This window comes from Orycteropus afer, unplaced genomic scaffold (genome assembly GCF_000298275.1).
Source record: "Orycteropus afer afer isolate SDZICR_OR568_19922 unplaced genomic scaffold, OryAfe1.0 scaffold00081, whole genome shotgun sequence".
NCBI lineage: Eukaryota > Metazoa > Chordata > Mammalia > Tubulidentata > Orycteropodidae > Orycteropus > Orycteropus afer.
In genome coordinates, this window is record NW_006921668.1 from 1,414,006 (window position 1) to 1,440,286 (window position 26,281).

The window sequence follows — 26,281 nt, forward strand, 5'->3', positions numbered from 1 at the left end:
ATAGAAACATCGTCTGCCAAGCTTATGTATGGTCATGGGTATATTCCCTTTTACCTACCCATACCTGATTGTTTAGCCTGTCTACCTATGTATCCACCCATGGACTAATGTTTGTTATTACTGATAGTGCAGAATTGTGTGTGTAAAGTGTTTACCTTTGTTGCCTGTACCTCTTGTGCAACCCTCTGTGTCTTCCTTTTCCTTAGTGTCACTGTGCTGGTCACTGGTTTTTGGTATATTGCCTTTCCTTTCCATGTAAAGTATTTTGATATAGCATATTTCTTTTTATAATTAGATTTTTATTTGTACAGTCATGTTTTAAATGTTTAGAGTAAACTTTTTCCCCCACTCTCTGATAGTAAGGTACTTTATTATTGAGAAAATTTGGAACATAGCAAAATACAAAGAATAAAGTAAAAATCACTAATAAGCCCATCATTGAGACATAATCATTGCTAACAGGTATATTTCTTTGATTTTCCTACGCATGTTTACAAAATATATCTAAGGACAATTTCTTCAGCTTGCTAAAATCGTTAGGTATAATGTCTATTTTACTCATTTTCAAAGAAAGGAAATGTAAAATTAGCATGATGTTTTACTTAACAGGAATGATAGCCTACCTTATAAATAGGAAACATTGAGATACCAGTGAATAAGTAATAAAAACAGAAGCAAGGTGTCTCTTGTTTTTATGGACTTAAGTGTTTGCCTTCATCTTTCCTAGTAGCAAATTCAGCAAAACACCCTAATTAATGTATTGTTTGCTAGGTAGTACCTCCCTCAGGGTGGCAGCAGACTAACTGCTTCCCTGGATTTAAAAAGAGGCTAACTGTGATGTGAATGGGTGTGTTCCAGGTTATTAGCATTCAGAGGAGCCTAAATTAACATGGCATGGTTTCAGGTTCCATTATTAATGAATTTATGCTCCTTTGTCACCAAACTTAAAATGTTTTCCACCGGGCAGAACTGGGCATATTTAATAAGAGGAGCCAGAGGAATTCTTGAACACATGTATGTCTCATATGCTGACGTGCCTGTATCTGAGATGCTTGGTGTGTCCATTTTTGTGCTGGTAGGAAAGCAGCTTGCATAGCATCATCTTCTCTCTTGAGAATGAACTTGCTGACTTGATAGAAAAGATGTAATTTCATTAAAAAACAACTGAAGAGTAATATGTAAATTGTACTGTGCAGTGCTCCCCAAATTCTTGTTCAAGCTTAATCATTGCAGTTCAGAGAATACCAAAATGAAAAGTAGTGTTTGGTTGATCATCTAGATGGGTTGATATTCTTCAAGTCCTCTTTCTTTTTCTTACCTTGTATTTTTGCTGGTAATAGTCTTTCATTTCTACTTTCAGAATCACCTTAGGTTTATTCCTTCCTATTTTTGCTTTCATTCATTTAGGCCTTTCTCTTGTCACTGCCAATGTTTTGTAAGTACTCAATGCCATCAAGTTGATTCTATTACATAGTGACCCTATAGAACAGAGTACAACTGACCTCTAGGGTTTTCAAGGCTGTAATCTTTACAGAAGCAGACTGCCACATCTTTCTTCTCCAGAGCAGCTGGTAGGTATGAACTGCCAACCTTTTGGCTAGCAGATGAGCACTTAAACATTGGATAGAAGATGAGCACTTAAGCACCACACCAACAAAGTTTATGTATGAATATAAATACATATGTATTATGAATAGACATGTATTTATGTATTCAACACAGGGTTAGCACCAGATTAACCTGCCTTATGCCAAGGCAAAACCAAAAAACAAATTCTTTGCCATTGAGTCAATTCTGACTCACAGCAGATTGCCCCCATAGTAGAACTGCACCTCCAAGGTTTCTGATGCCAGGCCACATTGGTAATATCTCTGTCCAAAAGCCCCTAGTGGGATTCTGTGGTCTAGTGAGTGAAGTCCAACACATTCAGGGCAGCACTGATGTCCCTTATGGCTAGTCCCAAGCTCCCTTTCTAGTGCCATAATACCAAACCAAACTCACTGCTGTTGAGTGGGTTCTGACCCCTCCTTGGGTTTCCAGGCAGTATCTCTGTGGAAGTAGATTATCCACTCTTCCTTCCGAGGAGTGGCTGGTGGGTTTGAACCACCAGCCTTCTGGTTAGCAGTCAAGTGACTTAGGCACTATGCCACCAGAGCTCCTTAGTGCCATAATAGCTAATATTTGAGTGCTTATTATGGTGGTACCGTGGTTAAGGCATTTGGCTGCTAAGCAAAAGGTTCGTGGTTCAAACCCACCAGCTACTCCATGGAAGAAAGATGAGGCAGTCTCCTGTAAATCCAAAGATTTACAGCTTTGGAAACCTAATGGTGGTCACTATGAGTCAGAATCGACTCTGTGAAGTGAGTTTCATTTTTTGTTTTTGTTACCACGTGCCCAGCAGGTGTGCATTACCTGTATTATCTCAGTTAATCCTAACAGCAACCCTATGAACTCGGCACTATCAGTGTGATCCCAGTCATACAGTTGTGAAAACTGAGGTATGGGGTGATTATGTTACTTGTCCAAGGTTGTGCAGTATACTGAGTGGTGGAGCCAGGACTTGACCTAGACAGTTTGACTCAAGATGCCTGCATGACCACCTTTTGCGAGGTTGTGGGAAAAAAAGGGGAAGTGAGAGATCCAGCCACGTGAGACTGCTTGCTTTTTTTGTGAACGCATCATGTCTCTACATCTGTTCTTGTTGAATTCCCATTTGGAAATGTCCATTTCAACCACCCCTGCCTTTTGAAGCTCTACTATTCCTTCAAAGCACAGGAGGGGTCATTTCCTTCATGAACCAAGATATCACCTCCCACTGGTTGGAAATGAACTTTTCCTTGTTGAAAGTTTCACTCACAGAATTCTTCCTTGTTCCATATGTTCACATGTTTTCTCTTTACTAGTATTCTTTGCACCCTCCGCAGGTACAGCCTTACACGTATTTGGCAAAGTTTTTGCTGACTTGAATGACATTGGAAGCCTTGACTACTAGACTGAGAGTATGAACTTGATCCATCAGGTGATTTAGATTTCTTGTAGGTTCTTTACTATGGGCAATATAAGATTAAGGTATGCTTTAGAATGTTAAGACTGTGGTGTTACACAGGACTAATTTTAAGGAGGTAAAGACTAGTTAGGAGCCTGTCACATTAATGTAGTGATAAGGTAGCTTATGTCATAAAGTGGGAAAAGCAGTCTTGAACTTAATATGTCCTTACTTAAAATCTTCAAATTTCCTTTCCACAGGGATTGTTTTTCTATCTCCAATGCTGAGCTTGAGGTTTTGTTTCTGTCTCTGCCCTTCTCCTCACCCCTTCTCTTGTGGTTTTTGCTCTTTTTCCTTCCTCCCTTGCCAATCTAAGCTGCCATGGCAATTCTGGTGGTGACTGTGAGGCAAAGGGAGAGAACTCCCACAGTGCTCTTCCACCCATGAATTCTTGTAGTCCTCCATCCCTCTCCCAGTTGCCTTGTGGATGTGGCTTTCATTATTTTTCCCGTTAATGATGGTCTTGCCTATTCTGTTCTTCCTAACCTTCTGATCTCAAACCCTATCTAAATCTCCTCTGGTTCTTGAAAGCACTACTGAGAAGCTGGATGATACACATGGAAAGAAGTTAGTTTTTTGTTTTTTTTTTAAACTTGTCCATTTCTTGATCCCCAAGCCTATCACAGGTGACTTTTAATTCCACCCCTCCCAAAATGAAACAAACCTATTGTCATTGAGTTGATTCTGATTTATGGCAACCCTCTAGGACAGAGCAGAACTGCCCCAATTGGGTTTCCAAGGCTGTAATTTGAAGGAAGCAGACTGCCTCATCTTTCTCCCATGGAGTGGCTGGTAGTTTCAATGCCATCCTTTTGGTTAGCAGCCGAGTGCTTATCCACTGTGCCATAAGGCTACCTTTAATTGTACCCAGGCCTCACTTTATCATAGCTCATACCATGCATCTTATTTGCTTACTTGTCACATTCACTGGACCCTAACCAGTGGAAATCAAATCTGTCTTGCACACTCTTAGTACTGCCTGGATCTGTAAATATTCACAGAATGCTGATTGAAATCAATTGGCTTTGCAGCTAAGCATATGAGAGTTAAGAATGTTTTGTTTAGCTGATCTGGAAACTGCTGACCCAGCATGTATGTTATATATAACATTGTTTGCATGGGAAAAAGAAGATAATTACTGGGCATTAACCTTGGTCTTTGGCATCTTTTAAATGTTTTATTTAATCCTCTAAATTACCTCACAAAGCAGGTAGTATTGTCCCCATTTTTACCAATGAAAAACTTGAGACTTGAAAATTACATAATTTGCTGGGGGCTGGTTAAATGGTTAGGCCCAAACTCCAGTTTCTCTGATTGTAAGTTCTTTTGAAATATTACATGTACAAATTTGAGGACTGCCTTATGTATAGTTAAAACATTAAATGTTGACTTGGTTTAACTTTTCAGCATTTTTAGAAATTTAGAGTCTTTAGGGACTGAAATGCCATTTGGTCCATAATGATAAAATCTGTCTTGAAATTGTTTGAGGAAAGGAATATATTTATTGAAGCTCTTGAGAACTCAATCTACTTCTGAAATGTAGAATTTTAAATCTACCCATAGGCAGTAAGGTATTGCCAGAAATTTTAAACTGGGATACCATATAGTAACTCATGTTCTGTAACTAAAATTTTGGCTGCTGTGTGGATAATGGAGGAAAAAGAAGGGCTTAGAGGCAGGACGACCAGTTAGGAGGTCACCACAGCAGTATGTTGTTGTTGTGTGCTGTCAAGTTGACCCCGACTCATAGCGACCCCTCCTTGGGTTGCTGAGGCAGCATCACCATGGAAGTAGGTTGCCCAACTTTCCTTCCGAGGAGCGGCTGGTGGATTTGAACCACCAGCCTTCTGGTTAGCAATCAAGTGCCTTAGGCACTATGCTACCAGAACTCCTCACAGTAGTATAGGGGAAAGTTATAGCTTGAACTAAGATGATAACCTGAAGGAGGATGGAAAGGATGGATGACTCAAGATGGATTTATGGATTGTGGACTTAATATCACTTTAATAAACTCGTGTGTGACAGGAAGTGGGGATGTGGGTAGGGGCCATTGTGTGGAGTTGAACTGCAGAGCAGTAAGGGAAAATCAGGAGGAAGAGTCCCTGGTGCTTCTGACTTGGGAAACTGGTTAGCTAGTGATGTAATTACCCAAGATGTGAAAAACGAGAAGTGGAAGAGCAGGTTTGGGGAAGAATAATGGGTTTAATTTTGGATATGTGAGCTTAACAGTAGCTGAAAAGATGTGGCAGTAAATGAGGTTATGTAGGAAAGCATGGAGTCAAGGAGAAGATTCACTAGGGAACACCAACAACAAAATGAAAATGGGAGAGAAAGAAGAGGAACATACAAATGACATGGAAACGTGGCTGGTGAGATGCAGGAAATGTCAAGAAAAGTAGGATAATAGGTGACTTAGAACAACTGTTTCATTAAAAAAAGACTAGTTGGTAGTGCCTGGTAGAACGAAGACTGAAAATGCATTTGATACTTAGGAGATAAGCTTAGAATGGATTGAGTAAAGTAGGAATAGAAACACCATTTGACTCCTTGGAATGGAGAAGAAAATGAAGTGGAGAAAGCAGTTATACAGGAGTCTTTGCTGAAGGAGAATAGCTTGAGTAATGGGCAAGGCTGTGATTGGAGGACTATTCACTTCATGCTTTCATCCCACTAAGACCCTGAAAAAAGGACATTAAAAACCCATGTGTACACAAATTTGAAGATGATGTATTTGTTATCCTTCACTTTACAGCCAAAATCTACTTTTAGCTTTTTATTTAATTTTATCAGCTGAAGTAAGCTTCCCTTAAGTTGTCACATTTATCTAATTGAAAAGAGTTTCAGGAGAATAGCTTGCTGACATGCTGATAAATAGTCTGGACTCCTTGGGTAGTGCAAAATTTAATGCACATACCTGCTACCGGAAAGGTTGGCAGTTCACATCTACCCAGAGCTGCCTTGGAAGAAAGGCCTGGTGATCTAGTTTGGAAAAACTCAACCATTAATAACTCTACTGAACATAGCTCTACTCTGACACACAAATGGAGTTGCCATAAATCATAATTGACTTGATAGCAGCTGGTACTGTAGCGCATAAGCCTGAGCCAGTTTTTCATCACTTCCCATTTGTGGTGACATGTGAATCTTAATTCATCAGATCTAGTAAAAATAAATCTTATTGTTGCTACTCTAGATCATCCTCATACATATTTTGTAAAAAAAAAAATGGTTGTATACTTCTTGATCAGTGTCAACATTGACAAGTTAATCAGCTTTCAGTGTATGCTGCTATTTAAACTGTCCCTAATTAGAGGGAAATTGTTTTTATTTAAAAATGCTGATATGTTGATGTCAAAAACCAAACTCACTGCTGTTGAGTAGATTCGACTTATAGTGACCCCTCCTTGGGTTTCCAAGGTGGTATCTCTATGGAAGCAGATCACCCAATCTTCCTTTCAAGGAGTAGCTAGTGGGTTTGAACCACCAGCCTTCTAGTTAGAAGTCAAATACCTTAGGCACTATGCCACCAGAGCTCCTGATATGTTAATAGATATTCTGTTTTAGCTTTCCTACATAGACAACTGAAATCACTTGGTTTAATTATTTTTTAGTCATCAAGAATCTAGATTTTCTCAGTAATTTATATTTCCTTCTTCCTTACGTATGAAGCTTGGATCCTTTATAGAATACTTAAAAAAATAAAAAATAAAAATGTTGCCATAGTGTCCATTTTGACTCATGGCAACCCCATGTATGTCAGAGTAGAACTGTGTTCCATAGGGTTTTCAGTGGTCGATTTCTCAGGAGCAGATCACCAAGCCTGTCTTCTGAGGCAGCTCTGGGTAGACTTGAACCACCAGCCTTTCAGTTAGCAGCTGAATGTGTTAACTGTTTACACCACCCAGGGACTCCACAGAATACTTCCAAAAACCTGCTGCCATTGAGTTGATTCCAACTATTAGAATACTTGTTGTTGTTGTTGTTATGTGCCGTCGAGTCGGCCCCGACTCATAGCGACCCCTCCTTGGGTTTCCGAGGCAGTATCACTACGGAAGTAGGATTGCCCAACCTTCCTTCCGAGGAGTGGCTGGTGGGTTTGAACCGCCAGCCTTCTGGTTAGCAGTCAAGTGCTTTAGCCACTATGCTACCAGAGCTCCTTCATTAGAATACTTACTTGGCCTATATTTTGCAGAAGAAAAGAAGAAACTAGAAATTCTAACTGAAATCATTGTTGAACACGTTTATACTTAAATATTATTGTTGGTATAAATTACCTGCAAGAAGTCTCTGGGATAATCTAACACAAGAACCTATGATTCCTCAGGATGTCTAGGAGACTGTCTAGGAGTGGGAGAAGGCAATCAGGTGGGCCTCTGGAATGTTTACCCTAAATGTACAACCACTATACTTTAATCCTTTATATTGGTAAGTGTGTATACAGTGTGAAAGTAGGATTTCAAAACCAATAACTTAAACATCCATGCTGATAGAGAAGGATCTGGCAAGTTCAGTGACATGCCTGAAGTGTCTGGTTATTGACAGATACCCAACCAAAACTAAACCCATTGATGTTGATTGATTCCAACTCATAACAACCCTAAAGGACAGAGTGGAACTGCCCTGTAGTTTCCAAGGCTGTAAATCTTTATGGAAGCAGACTGTCACATCTTTCTCCCACAGAGAAGCTGGTGGGTTCAAACTACTACTCCACCAGAACTCTTCTGTTGACAGATAAGGACCTTTAATTGCCCATGTCGTTCTATTGTCTTTGGCTGCATACAGACCCAGGAATCCCCACATGGTCTGCCAAACTGTATTTACAGAGAAGCTTTGTCCCCTGTTACCTATTCTAGAGAAAAGATTCTCTGCCCCTCTATTTAACATGTTCAAATAGGGATTTCTTTATTTCTGAGGCAAGGGTCACTCTTGATGGTATAATTCTTCTGGCCTAGTATAATAGTGAAACTCTTCCATCTGCACTTTAAGATCATTCTCTTTTATCCTATTTTTGGCAGAAAAGAATAATGTTCACTTGCCATCTCCCACAAAGTATTCTTTATGTAGTTTGAGACTGTTTGTTAAAACTTTACCCTTTTATTCTTCAAGCTAAAAAACCTCAATTAGTGTTTTGAATAGCCAGCCCATCATTTGCCTCTCTGTCCTTATATAGCAATAGACACCATACTTTTACTGGTTTTAAATCTGATTTTTTTTTAAATTTTGGTATAAGTGGTGGACATGCCCACTTATTTTCATCAAGTCATCTCTAATTTAAGGATACAGTGATTTTAAGAGTAGCCAGTAATTTTTTCTATTCTTAGCAGAGTTTTAGTATATTATTCAGATTGGTAGTCACCAGGGAAATTATTAATGATTGTTTGACTACCCTCATCTGGATTCTCATTTGCAACTGTTTTACAAGAGGACTTTCTGACGAAAACATTTCTATTTTGGTCACAAACTTTGTTCTCCTTAAAGAAACTCACTGTTGAAGAGTCAATACTTCATGCAAGCAAGGACCATACCTAATTTATATTATTTCCAAAAATACCAAGCATTGTATCTTATATGGAGTAAACATAAATAAATAAAAGACATTGCCATAGAGTTGACTCTAGCTCATAGTGATCATACGTGTTACAGAGTAGAACTGCACCAAAGGGTTTTCTTGGCTTTAATCTTTTATGGAAACAGATCTCTAGCACTTTCTTCATGGTACTGCTGGGTAGGTTCAAACCTCCAACCTTTTGGTTAGAGGTCAAACACAAACCGTTTGTGCCACTCAGAATAGATGCACAATAAATGTTTATTAAATGAATGAATAAGTTAATAGTGTTGCAACATTTAACTTCTCTGCGTACCCATATAACATACTAAGTTCTCTGTATATATTTAGTGCCTTCTGGGCGATCTACTTCTGTAGTGATAGCACCTCAGAAACCCAAGGAGGGGTCGCTATGAGTCGGATCTGACTCAATGGCAGTGAGTTTAGTTTTCCATCTAATTCTTATGAACTACACTAATTTTTCTCAAGAGTCGTTCCACTTGGATTTTAAACTTGTTTTATTGTTGGAAAAACTTAGGCTTTATACATTGCTTAATTGGCCCTAGGTTTGGGTTTAACTGACAAAGTAAAATGGAGAATTTTTAGGTCTTTGTTTATAAAGAAAATATATTCAGGAAGAATTTGTATTTTAAACTAGGTAAGTCTGAGTTCTTTATGATTATAAAGCAAAGAGCAAGAGCACAAGTCTGGGAAACTCATGTATGTTAAAATGCAAATGTGTTGCTTACCTAAACAAACAATTTAAGCCTGTAAATTACAAAAGAGAATTCCGTTTTCCATGGGCATTATGTAATGTAGAACTTAAAATATTTCCTTTGGAAAATGGTTTAAAAGACTCTTGTGAAATTTAGAATTTGTTGCTATGTAGTATAATGATGGAGGTGAAGCTAGAATTGTACCTGTCATCCAGGAGGCTGACAGTACTTCAGGGCAGTCTAGGTCTGTAACTCTTTGTGGATAGAGACTTTTTCTTTATTCACCCCTTTTCTGTCAAATTGTTGGCACTAAATTATTTATTTAGTTCCTGAGGGGCCCTGGTGGTGTAGTACCCAAGACATTTGACTGGTAACCAGAAGGCTTGAGGTTCAGACCCACCAGCCACTCCTCAGAAGGAAGGTTGGGCAATCTACTTCATAGAGACACCGCCTTGGAAACCTAAGGAGGGGTTGCTATGAGTCAGAACCAACTTGACAGCAATGAGTTTGGTTTTTTTTGTGATGGTTCACTAAGGATCTTCTTGGTATCTGAAGAGATAGTTCCTCATGGGTTCTGCATTTTGCAGCATGCCTATGCTTTGACCACTCAGTCCTTGTGAGACAGTAGGACAAGGAAACATTCCTGTCCAAAGTTTAGACATCCATTAGGAGGGTGGTATCAGACCTAGATGAGCACTGCTGGTAGCTGAATTGTATGTGTAAAGGCAAATGGAATTACTCAGGTTAATATGCTAGAATTACCAAAAAAAAAAAAAAAAACCCACTGCCATCGAGTCATTTCTGACTCATAGCAACCCCTCATTGGTTTTCTGCGGCAATATCTCTACGGAAGTAGATTGCCCAATCTTCCTTCCGAGGAGTGGCTGGTGGGTTTGAACCACCAGCTTTCTGGTTAGCAGTCAAATGCCTTAAGCACTATGCCACCAGAGTTCCAAAGCTATGTTAGAATTGGAGATAATTTTTTAAAAGTGTGGTGGCATTATTTTTATACATGAATGGAGTCACTCCATTTCATTATTGAGTAATGAAAAAAAGATCTGTAAATAACCTCCAGTTGTGTGATGGACAAAAGTCAATGGACAGCAAATTCATAGTATTAATGTAAGAAATAACATGTCTTGACATGAAGATATCCCTTATTAATGGAATTTTTTTATATATATATTTATATGAATGAAAGTTTCTGCTAACCCCTAGAAAAAGAATGAAGTTTCTGGTTCATCATGAAATAATTCAAGTGCACCTTGCTGGTAGCCTCCCTTCCTTCATGGATAAACTTTCCTCCATGTGGGTGCCAGGGATACCTGATACCACAGTTTCATGTTTTGTTTTCAGGATCAGTTCAGTGATATGAGAATCAGCATTAACCAGACACCTGGGAACAGCCTTGACTTTGGGTTTACAGTAAAATGGGATATTTCCGGGATCTTCGTAGCATCAGTTAAAGCAGGTAAATCTTAGATTTGGCTCTGTTGACCTTTCTTCTCCTTTGGTGTTATCCTAAGGTATGACCCAAACCACAGAAATGTGTTCATTTTATATAGGAGGAGAGCGCATGTGTGAACACTGCAGCAGTAAGGTGAGGAGATGTTTACCCTCTTCCCTAAGAGGGTCACAAGTCACATATTGTTAATTCTTGCCTCATTGAGTTTTTATTTTGAAGAGTCTTTTAATTTTATGACATTTATAGTATTTGTCAAAATTTTGGTTTAATATTTGGAAATAGTAACAAATGGTATTTAAATGAAGATTCAGAAGAACTTTCTATGTTCTGCCATGTTTTGTGGTATTTACGTGCTGTATAATAAACAGATGTTTTTGAGTATTCTGATATATCTATTGCCCAAGGAGTCTTCAGGATGCTTTGGGGCTTTTGCAAAAGGATCCATCCTTCCTCACCCAGGTTTACACCAGATCAAGCCAGAAAACTCTTGGCAAAATATTGCTACAAGGCCTAAAATTAAAATCAAAGCTATTGTATTTGAGAAGAGTTCCTCATTTGCATAATTTAGCTATATAAATATGTGTGCATTCGGTTTCCAAGGCCATAAATCTTTACTTATAGAAGCAGACTGCCTCATCTTTCTTCCACAGAATAGCTGGTGGGTTTGAACCATTTACCTTCATTCAGCCGCCAAATACTTTAACCATTACACCACCAAAGCTCTTTAATTTATATTATAAATTTCATAATAGCTTTAATTATGTAGTGATATTTTGTTAAAATAGCGATTGTAAGCAGTTTTAAGGGACCCTGTTTTCTTCTGCTCTATACCAGAGCAAATGGGGACTTGGAAGTTTAATAAGGTGCTGTGTATTTCATACTTTTCATTTAGAAGTAATTTTTCTGAAAAGATGAGTTTATCATTCTTTCTTAGATGTTAGTGGAGATGTTTGCTATAAAGTAAAAATGCCTTTGGTGCTTCATATGCTGTAGACTCAATTATTTGTGAGCTTTAAGATATTTAGCAACTTTCCTCCACCTGAAAATAAAATATGAAATATGATTAGCTGAGATTACTGAATATTTCCTTGGTTTAAATAAGCAGTAATTAAGAGATTTTTTTTTTTAATGGTCGTTTAATTTGCTTTGCATTATTTAGGTAGCCCAGCAGAATTTTCTCAGCTGCAGGTAGATGATGAGATTATTGCTATTAACAACACCAAGTTTTCATATAAGGATACAAAAGAGTGGGAGGAAGCCATGGCTAATGCTCAAGAAACTGGAAACTTAGTAATGGATGTCAGGCGCTACGGAAAGTCTGGTGAGTTGATTTTACCGCCATGTCTGGTTTACTAAATCAGGCACTGGTCTTTTGGCAGTTGGTTGTAACAGTTTGCTTCAATAACTTCTTTTTTTTTTACATTTTATTTTTTTGCTTAAAGGTGTTTTATGGTTATGTTGTGACAAATCTTAAGTATCTCCTTGAATATTCTGTCAAAAATCTTTTAGACTAGCAAATTTACTGAACTTTGTATTATTTACTGACTGAATTATGTGCCAGCCTGACTTGGAATGCAATTATGAACCGAAGGCTATTGTAATTGTATCTGCATTCAGGAGTCATATAACAGTATAGCAAAATTTCATGTTAAGCATTACATTATGATTTCTCACTGTAACTGTAACTAGTTTAAGAGAGAATGGAGTAGGTTATATTCCTGTTGTTGATTCTTGAGAAAATTTCTGTATGGATTCCATTGTTTTTCTTAGTTACTAAAGTTAGATGAGGGAAGGACATTCAACCTCTCCAGTCCTAGTAAATTACAATTTCAAAACGTAATACCCAGCCCTGGTTTATTGAGTGGTTCAGTAAATTTGTTAGTCCTTTCATTATTAACATGGTTTAACCCTTGTGTTTTTTGGGAAGGTGGTCTGTTAGCAAAAACCCTAAACTCCCTGTTTCATTCACATGCTACCTGATTTGTTTGTCTGTCTTGTATATGTGTATTTTGTATCTGTGCATTCAGTAACTTTGTTCTTTCCACTTCAACATTTATGTGTACTCATTACTTGATCTCCATGTGCCAATCAGACTGGGGCAAAGACCAACCTTCCCTGCCATTTACACGGCATAAAACCCTCAATCTCACCAGTATGGCTACCAAAATTATAGGTTCTCCTGAAACAAAGTGGATTGATACAACTTCTGGAATTTACAACTCAGACAAATCTTCAGATCTATCAGTAACGACTGATTTCTCTGAAAGCCTTCAGAATTTTGTAAGTATTTTGATTAGTAGGGAGTACTTATGTAGAACAAGCAGTTATAGGCATTGTAAATTAGAAAGGAATTTATTTTCTTTGAACAAATTTTGATACTCCTTTTCAAATACAAAAAATAGAGTAAGGTAACTTAGAGTAATGAGAATAAAATATACATTTAAAAATTATAGGCATTAAAACAAAAACCAAACCCACTGCTGTAGAGTAGATTCTGACTCATAGCCACCCTGTGTTGCTGCTGTTGTTATGTGCCGTGGTGTCGGACCCAACTCATAGCGACCCCTCCTTGGGTTTCTGAGGTGGTATCACTACGGAAGTAGATTGCCCAACCTTCCTTCCAAGGAGTGGCTGATGGGCTTGAACTGCCAGCCTTCTGGTTAGCAGTCAAGTGCCTTAGGCACTATGCTACCAGAGCTCCCAGCCACCCTGTAGGACAGAGTAAAATTGCCCCTAGACGTTCTAAGATTGTAATCTTTACTGAAGAAGACTGACTGCCTCATCTTTTCCCCCTGCAGAATAGCTGGTGGCTTCGAACCACCAACATGTAGGTAGCAGCTGATTGCTTAATCATTGTGCCACCAGGGCTCCTTCATAAGGCATTACTCATTAATAATTAGCATAATAGTGATATATATAATGGTAAAATTAAAAGATCCCATAATGTTTGGGGGTGTTTTTCATCAGTCTTTCATCATTATACACATCTCTCATCTCTCATTTTCATTTGTGAACTAGTACAAAATTATATATAAAATATATAAAATTATAGACAAGAAAATATAAAATTGTATTTATTTATATAAAATTATAGACAATAACTTTATAAAATTATAGACAATAACTTTGCTATGCTTTCTCTTGTCTTTACTGGTAAAATAATTGTGTGTCGTTTAAAACCTTATGAGGCATTTTTAGTCCTTGTGTAGGTGAGCTTTATATATGGACTTACGGATGTGGTGAAGAGATATTCAGATACATTAATTGATTAAAAAGTGATTATAAACTGGGTGAGTTCTATGATATGTGAATTACATCTCAATAAAGCTGTTAAGAAAATTATAATGAAGAGAAAGCAATACTTTTTCATATATAATTTAAAAAATATGTAGGTTCTGGTTGCAAGAGGAATTGTTCATTTAAATCAATTTAATAATTAAATTTAAACTTTCAGTGAAAAACACCCACACATGACATTATGGGATCTTTTGATATCAATATCCTAAGACATTCTACTTTTATTTAATAAGGGGATCCTACTATGTTGTGTAAGAAAGATTCAAATATTAGGGAATTCTAGATAATGACTGTTTTGCTTAATCATAACCGCAAGCCAAATGGACTAATGATTATTTCACTCATCATGTTTCTTGGAACCTTAATGACTGATGAGTTTTAAAGCCATCCTTACCTGCTGTCAGTCATTAGTCCTCCCACAAATACTGAAGGGTAATGAAAAACATTAAGTTGCTACATGTAAAAGGCTATAAGGAGCACATTAATATCCTGAAAAACTCATCTTATTGGAAGATATTTTCACTAATAGAAAATGCATTATTTAAGCTAAAAGTCCAATTGGAGAAAATATTGTTAATCAACATTTTTGTTCTTTTCAGAATACTGAATCCAAAGAAATCAATGGAATTCACGATGAAAGCAGTGCTTTTGAATCAAAAGGTAAACATCACCGTTATAACTTACATTTATGACATAGGAAAAGCAATAGCATTCAAATTCTGCTGTTAGAAAAATTACTATCTGTGAGTGAAAGAAAAACGGATCCATTGCAAGTTGAAACTACAAGGTTAGCACCCAGATCTAATTGCAGCCAGGTGGAAAGGCATTCAGTTCCAGCATTGAATAGCTCAAGCGCGACAAGCACAGCTTCAGCAACATGTTCTGGAGCTTTGAGTTCTGTGTGCTAAAGCAAAATAAGAAAGACTGGTTTTCCCAAGGTCATCACCTTCTCCTATGGTATGTTGGCAAAGGGAATCTTCTTTGAATTTGAAATGGTGAATGAAGTGTCTTTGTTCCCTTTTTAGTTGTGAGAGGGACAGACTTGGAGGCAGCTAGTTTTATAGGGAAATGCCAATGGCAGTAACAATTTTAGCAAAAGCCCCATTTGTAATGAAAAAACAGGCAGAACATCTAAGGAAATTTTTTGTATTATGGAGTTATCACTTTTCCTTTTTTCTGTCCATCCATAAATAACTTAGCTATCACACATTGTGTGTGATTCCTTGGTTATACAAAATAAATAAAGATATGATCCATGTAGACAAGGAAAGAGACACAAAGAAAATAACTTTACCAAAGAACTGGATTGATGGGCATGGGCCTGGGTTTTCATGGGGGTTTTTTGCGTTTAAATTCATAATTACCAGTTCATAATACATTATGTCAAAATTGACCCATTTATAAATTTCCATTTTTATTTTTTTGATTACTTATCTTTACACTTCAGATTGTTAGAAGTGACTATATTTTTAATCACTTTATTGAAGGACTTTTTAAAACAAATATTACTTATTTTTCATTCATGATATAAACCTAAGACATCTGAGTCCTGTTCCACCAGTGGCAAAGACAGAATGTACTGATAAAAAGTTAATTTTTAAATAATTATGGAACTATATGTAGGCCCAACTATTTGAGTGTTTTGCATCATTGCCATTGAGTCAATTCTGACTCATAGTGACCTTCATTGGGTTTCCAAGGTTGTAAATATATATGGAAGCAGATTGCTGCATATCCTCCCATGGAGCAACTGGTGAGTTTGAACTGCTGAACTTCTGGTTAGCAGCCAAATGCCTTATCCACTGCACCACCAGAACTCCTTTTGCTTACAGAAGGAATCAACAACTAGTGTCAAATAATAATACTATTTTATGAATAAAGTGAAGTATAATACTCATTTATTATATATTGTGACAGATTTGTAGGAGAAGTCAAAATATTCTTTTTCTTTTTCTTTTTTATCTGACTATACTCCATTTGCTTTACTTAAAGTAACATAAGATCTTGAAGACTAGATCAAAGTATGCTACTTAGAAGATTGTTTTTGATTTTAGTGTTTATTTTCCTTCTTTGGGTATCATTTATTTTGTTACCCTTCTCCCCATTACTTTCACTTCCTTACTCATCAATGTTGTGAAAACTCTTAGTTAGAAGTGGTTCTCTTGTACTAGAAGAGATTTTGGATCAATTAACCTAAGGCAAAATTTTTAATTTCAGTTTTCCTAAAGCTTCATGATGCTGAAACTATGATGCTATCTGCCAAAAAGTATTAATAAAAATATTTGCTCCTTGTACTAATTTAAATGTAGTATAGGCAACTAAAAATATGCATGTATGTTTGTATTGAAATAATCCATATCTTCTATGGCTATCTGTATTGTCATTTAAAAAAAAATAATATTGCTGTACATTGGAAAAGTATATCAAGTATCATTTAATTTTCCAGTGGTGAGAGAGAAAAATAGATGACATGGTATTGATTGATTGTTTTGTTTTGTATTTTTCAACTAGCATCTGAACCTATTTCTTTGAAAAACTTAAAAAGACGATCACAATTTTTTGAACAAGGTAAACTACAAAGCTAACAATTCATGCACTTTCATGGAATTGTTCCCACTCTCCATTCTTCCTCATGGTCTGTGGTGCTGGGCGAGCCTCTTCAGTCTGGCTGTCATTATGACCAAGCAACATAACCCATTTCCATTCTTTCCCCAGGGTCACCAAGCTTTTCTTACAGTTCATTGGTCTACCTCTGTGGTAATGGGTCTTTGCGTGTCCTTTGTATCCCTTTTTTTCCCCCCTTTTAAACTGAGATGCTATTAAACACACACTTCTTTCCACTGGTTAATAGTAAGAAATGAGGAATTTAAGCCTTACTGTTTTCTACAAATTGCATGATATTAGATTACACCAACGTAATATTGACCAAATTTTAAAAACTCTGACTGGTTTTTGGATGTGGAGCATGCTCACAATCCTGAGTCAGGAGTTACTTACTGCTTTTGGGATTGTGGTTTTGGAGCATTAATATGATTGCTCTATTGAATATGAAGTAAATTAAGAATAAATATTTTTGACTCTAGCTATGTATGAACAAGAGCATTTCAAGGTCCTCTGTGTTGGTGTAGTTGGGCAGGCTGCCTTCTGTGTGCTATGCATGTAGCTGCCTTATGCTTTCACATGTGTCTAATACTGTGTTTCACGAATGCAGTTCAAGCTCTGTGTTTTGCTATCAGGAACTTAAAAGTAATAGCCAATGTTTGAGATGCAACAGTGTAGTCAGAGCATAGTATGCTGTTGCTCTCTGAAATGGTATTGTTTCTTACTTTTAAGATTATTAAAATATTTACAAAGTTTCTTTATAATATGATAGTTACTGGGTTTGTGTATTTTGTGTTAATCATCTAGTATTCTTCTTTTGGTGCATTAAGGATTTTTTTAAAAAAATAAAAATCCATAAATATATATAGCTTACTAGCTATGCATGTACAGGGTCTGTTTGTGTCAGTATCCTTAGTGTTTTTGATTTTTTTTTGTTGTTGTTGTTAAACTTCTATTTTTCTATGGTAATTTAATTGAAACAATGTGTTCTATTCCTAGCTCAAATTGGCTAACATAATACCAATTCCTTTCTTTCTCTGCTCAAATTTTACCCCACTTTAACAGGCTATTTTAGGGAAGAAAATTTTCCTAAATCCCAAAGCACTTTTCTTTTTTTTTTTTTTTTTAAAAATTGTGTAAGTGAGTAAGTTATTTGATGACAGCTGTTTCAGGAAAATTAAAAAATACAGTGTGACAGTGCATTTTCTACATTGTGTTTGCTTTTTATAATCATTGTACTATTTATAGACAAACACAATTATGTTAGGTCCCCTAAGGATAAAAAGAATAAAACTGTGTCTGTAAGTTTATACATGAAGTTTAAATATTTGTGTTTCAAATCATAGGAGAGGAAAATTAAACCTTTCTGGAACACATTTGTTGCAGTGGCTTAATTATGAAAAAGGAGTTTATCAACAAGAAGACCCAAAAAATGTGACTTGCAGCTGTCACATTGTAACTGAATAGTAGCGAGCAAAAAATTGGATTTGTGAGATTTATTAACGTTTGATTTCTTTTTTCCCTAGTAGACGAATCTATGAGGTAGTACCCATTTTGTGAACAAAAGGACTCTGAAACACCTTCAGAAATATGCTGTTGATCCAAACTAGTACCTAGTTGTATTTTACCCCTGTCCCCAAAAAAGGTGTAGATACAAAGGGTGCAGTTTTGGTGTCTCACTAGTATCCCTGGTTTATCTACTTTTTATTGACAATGAGTTTGGAAGATGAGTAGCAAACATGTGAAACTCAAGAGAAAGAAGGATTTACAGTTAGCGTCTACAAAAAATATATATATTGACGTCACTTAGTATACTGGCATAGAGGCATAGAGACAGCTAGTGATAAAAGTTTCAGAGAAGAATTATTTTGTAGTAATGCAAGACTTATGTTGTACTTTTTTTTCTTCTTTTCCCACATACTATAATACAGGAAGCACTGATTCTGCAGTTCCTGATGTAAGTAGTATTCATTTGCAGTTTGGAATAAATAAAGTGAATTTGGAAGGAATTAATTACCATGCAGTAGCACTGCTTATAATTATTTTAAGTTCCTAAAAGTAGATCAAGTGGTAAAAATACAAAATTGAAAAGACCAATTTTGAGATAGAAAGTAATACATATTACTCTATATCTTGATACTGTTTAAGTAACATGTGGTGTGGATAATTTATGTATATTAAGGACGTGGACTACAGGTTTAATTGCCTCTATAAACTACTACTTCCATTATCATGAAACCAGAAGAAATGGATGGTGCCTGGCTGCCATTACTGAATTGTTTTGGTCAAGGACCAAAATGAATCCTGATCGAAAGGAGGAAGAGCATAGAAGAGTTTCAGATTCACACGGAAACCAGACTTCTGGATCTCCTGAGACCGGGGGAACCCTTGGAAATAATCTTTAAACCTTGAAACTTACCTGTCCCATAAGGCCATCATCATTAAACTGTAGTTTAGCATGATTAGTAAAGAATGTTTGCCTTGAGCATTGTGTTCTTAAAAAGAATTATCTAGAATCGACCCTCCATTTCCACAGATTTCACATCCACTGATTAAACCAACTACAGATCAAAAATATTTTTTTTTTGGAAAAAAAGAAAAGCAATTAGTGGTAAAGCAATCCCTGAAAGGCTAATTGAGAGTATAAAGGGTATATGTGTGGGGGCAATTATTAAGTACTCAAAGCAATCCATCAAAAGCTAAGCCTAAGAGGAAGTGGAAAGTGGAAAAAGAAGAAAAAGCAATTAAGTGGTCAAAACAATCTCTCAAAGGCTAAGAAGGAACTTAAAGTATTATTTCCATACATGCACATTGTTTTGGAAATTATAAGTGATCTAGAGATGATTTAAAGTATATGGGAGGTTGTGCATAGGTTATGTGCAAATACTACCTCATTTTATATAAGGCACTTGAGCATCCGCAGACACCTGCAGGCAGCCCTGCAACCACCCAGTGTCCTCGGATACCAAGGGACAGCTCCATATGAGGACAAACTGATCACAGTTAATCTAAATGTAGGCAAAGCCTAAATTAATGGTGATGGAATAATGTGGGGAGAGATAATGAGAAAGATGACACAGTGTGAAGTATGTAACCAATGCCATACAACTGTTCATGTAGAAATTGTGAATGGATATATGTTTGGTTGCGTGTATTGTCACCAAAAATAAATAAAACATTAAAAATATAACTTAAGTATGTAAAAGTAGTTGAATAGATGACATAATGGTGTTACATGTTCTTTCTTTGTTTGTACCTCCTCTTTTCTAACTGTTTAGCTTCCAGTTCCAACTATCAGTGCCCCGAGTCGCTGGGTGTGGGATCAAGAGGAAGAGCGAAAGCGGCAGGAGAGATGGCAGAAGGAACAGGACCGGCTACTGCAGGTAAAGCAGAAAAATGTGGGTGAGTAGGAACTAGGCTTTTGTTAATTCTTTTACCTGATCAGTGCCAACCAATATTGAGAACCAAATTAAAAAAAAAAAATCTAAATAGTCAATAACCTCATAATTAATAAATATTTTGCTATGTGGCACATTGTATAGTAAACAAGTACTCTGGTGGCGTAATGGGTAAGGCATTTGGCTGCTAACCAGAAGGTTGATGGTTCAAACCCCCCAGCTGCTCCATGGGAGGAAGACGAAACAATCTTCTTCCATAAAGGTTTACAGCCTTGGAGATCCAAAGGGGGTTGCTATGAGTCAGAATTGACATGATGGCAGTGGGTTTGATTTTGGGTTTTGGTTTACCATTTTAAAGACTCCCAGGGTCATTCTTTTAAAATCATTATTTGTGACCACCTGTGTGTATTTTTAGAGTGTATGAGGGATTATAGTTCTGTGGATTTTCTTACATGAGTGAGAGGTTTAGTCTTTGTGATGACTTAATACCCATAATAATGTATCTATTTGTTTTATTGAAGATCATTCAGTCCTCCTCACAGTTAGCTAGAGGCTTTAATGAACTATGGTCACAGTAAAGGATGGGTTTAGTTCTGTCTGACTTTCCCAACTTCTCTATTTTTTAATTCAATATATAGTCTCATTTAGAGACCAAGGTCTGATTGGTTAAGTGAAAATAAAACCACTGTCTTGGAAGTATTATATGTAAGCTTATCAGTACCAGTTGCCATTGATTCGATTCTGACTCATGGAGACCCCATGTGTGTTAGAGTAGAACTGTGCCCCATGGAGTTTTCAGTGGCTGATTTTTCAGTAGGAGATCACCAGGTTTTCCTTCCAGGGTGCCTTTGGTTGGACTCAAACCTTCAACCTTCCAGTTAGCACCTGGGTGCATTAACTGTTCACACCACCCTGGGATTCTAATATGCAGGTTTATCAGTAGCAAAAATGCTAGTGGAAAAGATTCTCTTTAACATCATTAATCTGTCAATTAATTGACATGTTATCTCTCCTTATAGGAAAAATATCAACGTGAGCAGGAGAAACTAAGAGAAGAGTGGCAAAGAGCTAAGCAAGAAGCTGAGAGAGAGAATTCCAAATACTTGAATGAGGTAGGCTTAGAATATACTTTCTGAGTTTCTTCTTTCTCTCTTTCTCTTTATCTCGCTGGTAGTGTTATTTAAGGAATGGAAGAAACTACATTTCACTTGGCTTTTGGCCTCATGTTCACCTTATGTACCTCTTTGACAAATACAGTGAGCTTTGATTTGTTAGAATTTTGTTTTGCTGTTCTAGCTTTTCTCCTAGTTTCTCTGTAATCATACCAATAGACCCTAAGAATAACTTCCTCTTCTTATTTATATCTCAATTACTCAAATGTGACTTTTTTTAGTGATAAAACTTTTCACATTGTTTCAAGTGGAATTTTGGGTCAAATACAATAGGTGTCATCTAAAATGAAAGTGAATATGCAGTATAAAGGAGATCTCATAGCATAGTGCCTAAGGCACTTGACTGCTAATCAGAAGGTTAGCAGTTCAAACCCACCAGCTACCCCTCAGAAGGAAGCTTAAGCAATCTACTTCCATAGAGATATGGCCTCAGAAACCCAAGGAGGGGTTGCTATGAGCCGAATCCAGCTTGACAGGAGTAGGTTTGGTTTGTTTTGGTATAAAATTACAGAAATAAACAGACTTTACATGTTTACATTTCTTTTCTCACTGTTCATATAGGAACTGATGGTCCTAAACTCAAATAGCATTTCTCTAACCACACGGGCACCTGCCATTGCCACCTGGGAAGGATCCAAGTCTTCTGACAGGGAAGGAACCCGAGCAGGGGAGGAAGAGAGGAGACAGCAGCAAGAGGAAAATGCTAATGAGAACCAACGGAGAAAGCTGCAAGAACAACTCATTCTTGAGAATGAGAAGAAACTAAAGGAGCAACAGGAGCAGGAGCAGGAGCAGGAGCAGATACAGCATCAGGCCAAGGTCGAGGAGCAGAAACGTCGACAGGCCGAGGTCGAGGAACAGAAGCGACGTCAAGCTGAGGTTGAGGAGGAGAAGCAACGTCAGGCTGAGGAACAGAAACAACGCACAGAACAACAGAAGCACCAGGCAGAAAGAGAGAGGGAGACATCAGTGAAAATATACCAGTATAGGAGGTCTGTCCCCACAGCCAAGGGCTCATGTGATTTTAATGGGCTTGGCTTAGCTGTATCCATTCCTCACTGCAAATGGCACCTCATTTATCTTCCTGCTTCCTATCATCAATTCTCTATACAAGTGAACACAAGCAACCAAGAGGACCCTGTATTATTAATTCATTTATTTTTAAATTTTATTGTGATTTGGGTGAAAGTGTACAGGGCAAATTCATCTTCCATACAGCAGTTCACATATACTGTGCCACATGACATTGACTGTAATCTCCCACAGTGCAAACAGTTGTCCTCCCATAGCTACCTCTTCCCTGTGTCCTTCCCTCCCATGCACTCCTGCCCGGAGCTGTCTCCCTGTGCATACACAGCCCTTCTATTCTCCCATGATTGTTCTCTCCAAAGAGTGTATCTACCTAATGCAAATGTTCAGTTCATGTCTTTTGTTTGGCTGGAAGCCACAGGAGTAGATTCATTTCCAGACCTGAAGGGTAGCTAGGGGCATAGTCTCAGGGAAAGAGGATACTTTAAATTGTTAATCTGATCATGTGCTCTTCCCTGCTCAAAGCCCTCAATAGAGCTTACCATCCAAAGGCTGTGCCATAGCCTAGAAGGCTCATTTGAGCTACATCTTGACCCTGTTATCTACCTAGGTACCTACCACTTTCCCCCTCACTCTGTTCCAGCTACACTGGCCTCCTTTTCATTCTTTAAAAACACCCAACATAAGCAGCTCCTAGACATATTATTTTAGTACTGTCTGATCCCTCTGGGAGCTCTCGTGGCATAGTGTCTAAGGCATTTGACTGCTAACCAGAAGGCTGGCAGTTCAAACCCACCAGCCACTTCTCGCAAGGAAGGTTGGGCAATCTACTTCTGTAGTTATACTGCCTCAGAAACCCAAGGAGGGGGTTTCCGACTCGAAGGCAGTGAGTTTGGTTTTTGTTTTCTTTCTGATCCTCTGCCTGGACAAGTCTTCCTTCACATATATGTAGGTCTTGCTTATTCATTTGTCTCAAGTCTCTGCTCAAACGTCACCTTCTCAGACTTTCCAGAATGCCTGGTCTAAAATACATTCCTCTTCCCCACCCCTTCTCTCTGTACACCTTTATCCTGCTTTAGGTTATGCATTTATTTGCTTGTCTGTCAGCCTCCATGCCCTAGTAATGTATAATTTTATAAAGGCATTGATTTTAGGTTGTTCACTTCTGTAGCCCAGCCCTAGAATAGTTCTGGCTCAGTGCAAGCACTCACTATGTTCTTAAAGAATGAATGAATGAGTGAGTGAATGGATTGCCAATATCTTTTGGCAGTAGTAGATCTGTGTTCTGCAGTGATTGATTGAAATGCTTCAGTATGTTTAGTTTTTAAACCATAAAGCGTTCTCATTGAGTATCTAGAATACCATTATTTTGGTATTTAATTCTTCAACTCATGGAAGGCCTTACAGTTTAGTATTTTACTAAAATCTCTTTCTTCATCTTCTAGGCCTGTTGAGTCCTATGACATACTAAAACGAGGAGAAGAATCTTCAAGTTTGCTTCTTAGTGACAGGTTTGTAGAACATTTCATTATTATTAGTGACTTCAAGCTGAGGCATCGAAAATAAAATCAACTGCTTTAAATATATTCTGTGTTTTTGTAATTAATACTAGGATCACTCTTCCAGGATTTGCCTAGATATCTTGTACAATTTCTTTTGCCCTTTGTCTATGTGAGATACAAAGAGACACTGTTGGTTTATCTTTGTGTTAGTTAGGTTTTTATGTATAACCACTGTCCCTAAACTTAGTTACTTAGCTCATGACTGTGTTGATAAGCATGTTGGACTGGGGTCAGTTGGACAGTTTTGATCTTATATCTGCTACTGGTTAGTTAGACAGCTCTGCTTTTGTGGCTTTGCTGACTGTCAACCAGGGGAATAAGGGATACAGACCATGTGCCTCTCAACATCCAGCAGGCCGGTGTGGAGAAGTGTGTGTGTGTGTGTGTGTGTGTGTATACACATATACACACACAAATATATATTGGCTGAGCAGGGTAGAAAGAGATTTGAAAGAGTGTTCATATGCAAGGTGTCTTGAAGTCACCATTGCTTCTGCACATTATGTTGTCTAAAGTTTCAAGGCCAGTTCATGTTCATGGAGAGCCAGAGAATTTCTGTCTCTTTATGGCAGGTGTCACACTGCAAGGGGCATGAATACAGAGACGAGAAGAATAGTGTCTATGTTATTCAGTCTTCCATAACCTTTATTTTAGGGTGATTATGCACAAAGACTTAAATTTACTCCTGAAGATTTTTGGTTGTATATCTGAAATGAGAACTCTGATTTTTCTCTTAGATTGCTTGGTTAGAACTAGTAGTCAGATTTTGGGTGAATAAAGGTAGAATTTCAAATATCTGAAAAGTTATGCATGTGTTAAAATTTTCTAAATCATTGCATTTATTTAAAGTAACTTAAAAAATGCTTTGTGTTTATTAAATCACTAAGGACTTCTGAACAAAGTCTGTCTGGAATATCAAGTGTGTAGCCATTAACTTCTATGTTTTCAAAGCTGAAATTTCTCCTATAGTAAGTTTGCCTTCCTTTCTAAACATAGACAGACTGGTTGTAGCTTTAGACAATCAAGATGACTGAACAAGTCTCAGAATAGTTAGGTCAAAAACAAGGAATAACCAAATAGGAGTGGACTGACAATAGCTAGACCAGTAAGTGATAAATGATATAATTTTCTAGGTAACTGTTTGTTTCTCATTTACAGAACTATTGATTTATTTGTATAGTTAAAGAAGCTTTATTTATGTAACTCATAACCACAGGGAAAACAAATAGGATGCAGAGAAAGGAAACTTAAAGAATCTTGGAAAATATGAAACACCTCTAAGCAGACATGATGTAGGATGCCCTGGAGGCATTAAAGAATGTTGCTAGACATTTGGGAATAAAAGTATTTTCTTCTATGCAAATAGAAGTAATACCATTGATAAGTACTGTTTAAAAGTTGTGAGACTTTGTTAGTGTATATTATATGTGGTTATACATTATTATATATTATTCTCATATATATGTACATGTATAAATACATGTACTCATACATATATATAATATCATATACTATTCATTTTTGTTCTTATTCTTACTATTATTATTTTTTTAATCTCAATGTACCTAGAAGAATGAGTCAACATAATTTGATTATGACAATTATGACATAATTTGACTGATATTTTACTATTAGAAAGGCACTTTCAGAAGTTGGTTAGGGGAATAAACTTCAGTACCTCTTTGGAACATTAGGGTAGCATTTGGTAAGTTGCTGTTTCAGTGGCACCCTGGTGCCCAAGCAGTCAGCATTGCTACCCTTGGGCAGCGTGGAAGAAGTGGCACAAGGTGGTTTCAGACATTCTGGTGACAGATGCTTTGTACAGCCAGGTCAGATTGAGATCTGTAGCAGAGTGAAAGTGAAAAAATCAGTGTGAAAAACAGTTATAGCCTTAAATTAATCATTGCACTAGTGGGAGAAGTACTTTCAGATGCTTGTATTTGTTTTTAGCATCTAACTCTTCTCTGTTTTGGGGTATCACTTATCAGCTAGTTAGTACAACATGAAAAATTACTTGGTATAAAAATAAGTGTAGCTCTCAACAGACATAGAAAATAAATAAACTGCTTTAGAAAGCAATCTCTCTGGTGTTTTTCCTCCATAAATATGAAAAAGATATTCTTCATGTGACTTATTTAACATATTCTGTGTTTTAGGAATAAATCCAGATCCACTACTGAACTGGATGATTACCCCGCAAATAAAAATGGTAATTGTGATTTTTTTTTCAAACTTCTTCAGTACAATTGCTTATTTATGTTATCATGTGCTATGGTCAGTATTTTTAAGGTCCGGATATTTCAAGTTTATTAAGATTACACAGTTGAAATATTATTAAGTATTTTTAGCATATATATGTTGTATATAAAAACAATACAGCAGACAACTATTTATTTCAGCTTCACTTTACAATGGGGAGAGTATGAGGAGATTAAAATGATTCCTACACA

General features: G+C 37.0%; 1 protein-coding gene across 1 annotated transcript in view; it reads left to right on the top strand.

The window, feature by feature from the left end:
* The window catches only part of LMO7 (LIM domain 7), a 320,447-nt gene that overhangs the window by 276,029 nt on the left and 18,137 nt on the right, over positions 1-26,281 (top strand). The window contains exons 16-27 of the mRNA XM_042781037.1: positions 10,664-10,778; positions 11,932-12,093; positions 12,946-13,052; positions 14,669-14,729; positions 16,581-16,637; positions 18,602-18,627; positions 19,949-20,053; positions 21,088-21,180; positions 21,802-22,059; positions 22,150-22,232; positions 23,715-23,780; positions 25,988-26,040. Of these exons, the coding sequence (XP_042636971.1) occupies positions 10,664-10,778; positions 11,932-12,093; positions 12,946-13,052; positions 14,669-14,729; positions 16,581-16,637; positions 18,602-18,627; positions 19,949-20,053; positions 21,088-21,180; positions 21,802-22,059; positions 22,150-22,232; positions 23,715-23,780; positions 25,988-26,040 (1,186 nt within the window). The remainder of the gene's footprint in view (positions 1-10,663; positions 10,779-11,931; positions 12,094-12,945; positions 13,053-14,668; positions 14,730-16,580; positions 16,638-18,601; positions 18,628-19,948; positions 20,054-21,087; positions 21,181-21,801; positions 22,060-22,149; positions 22,233-23,714; positions 23,781-25,987; positions 26,041-26,281) is intronic.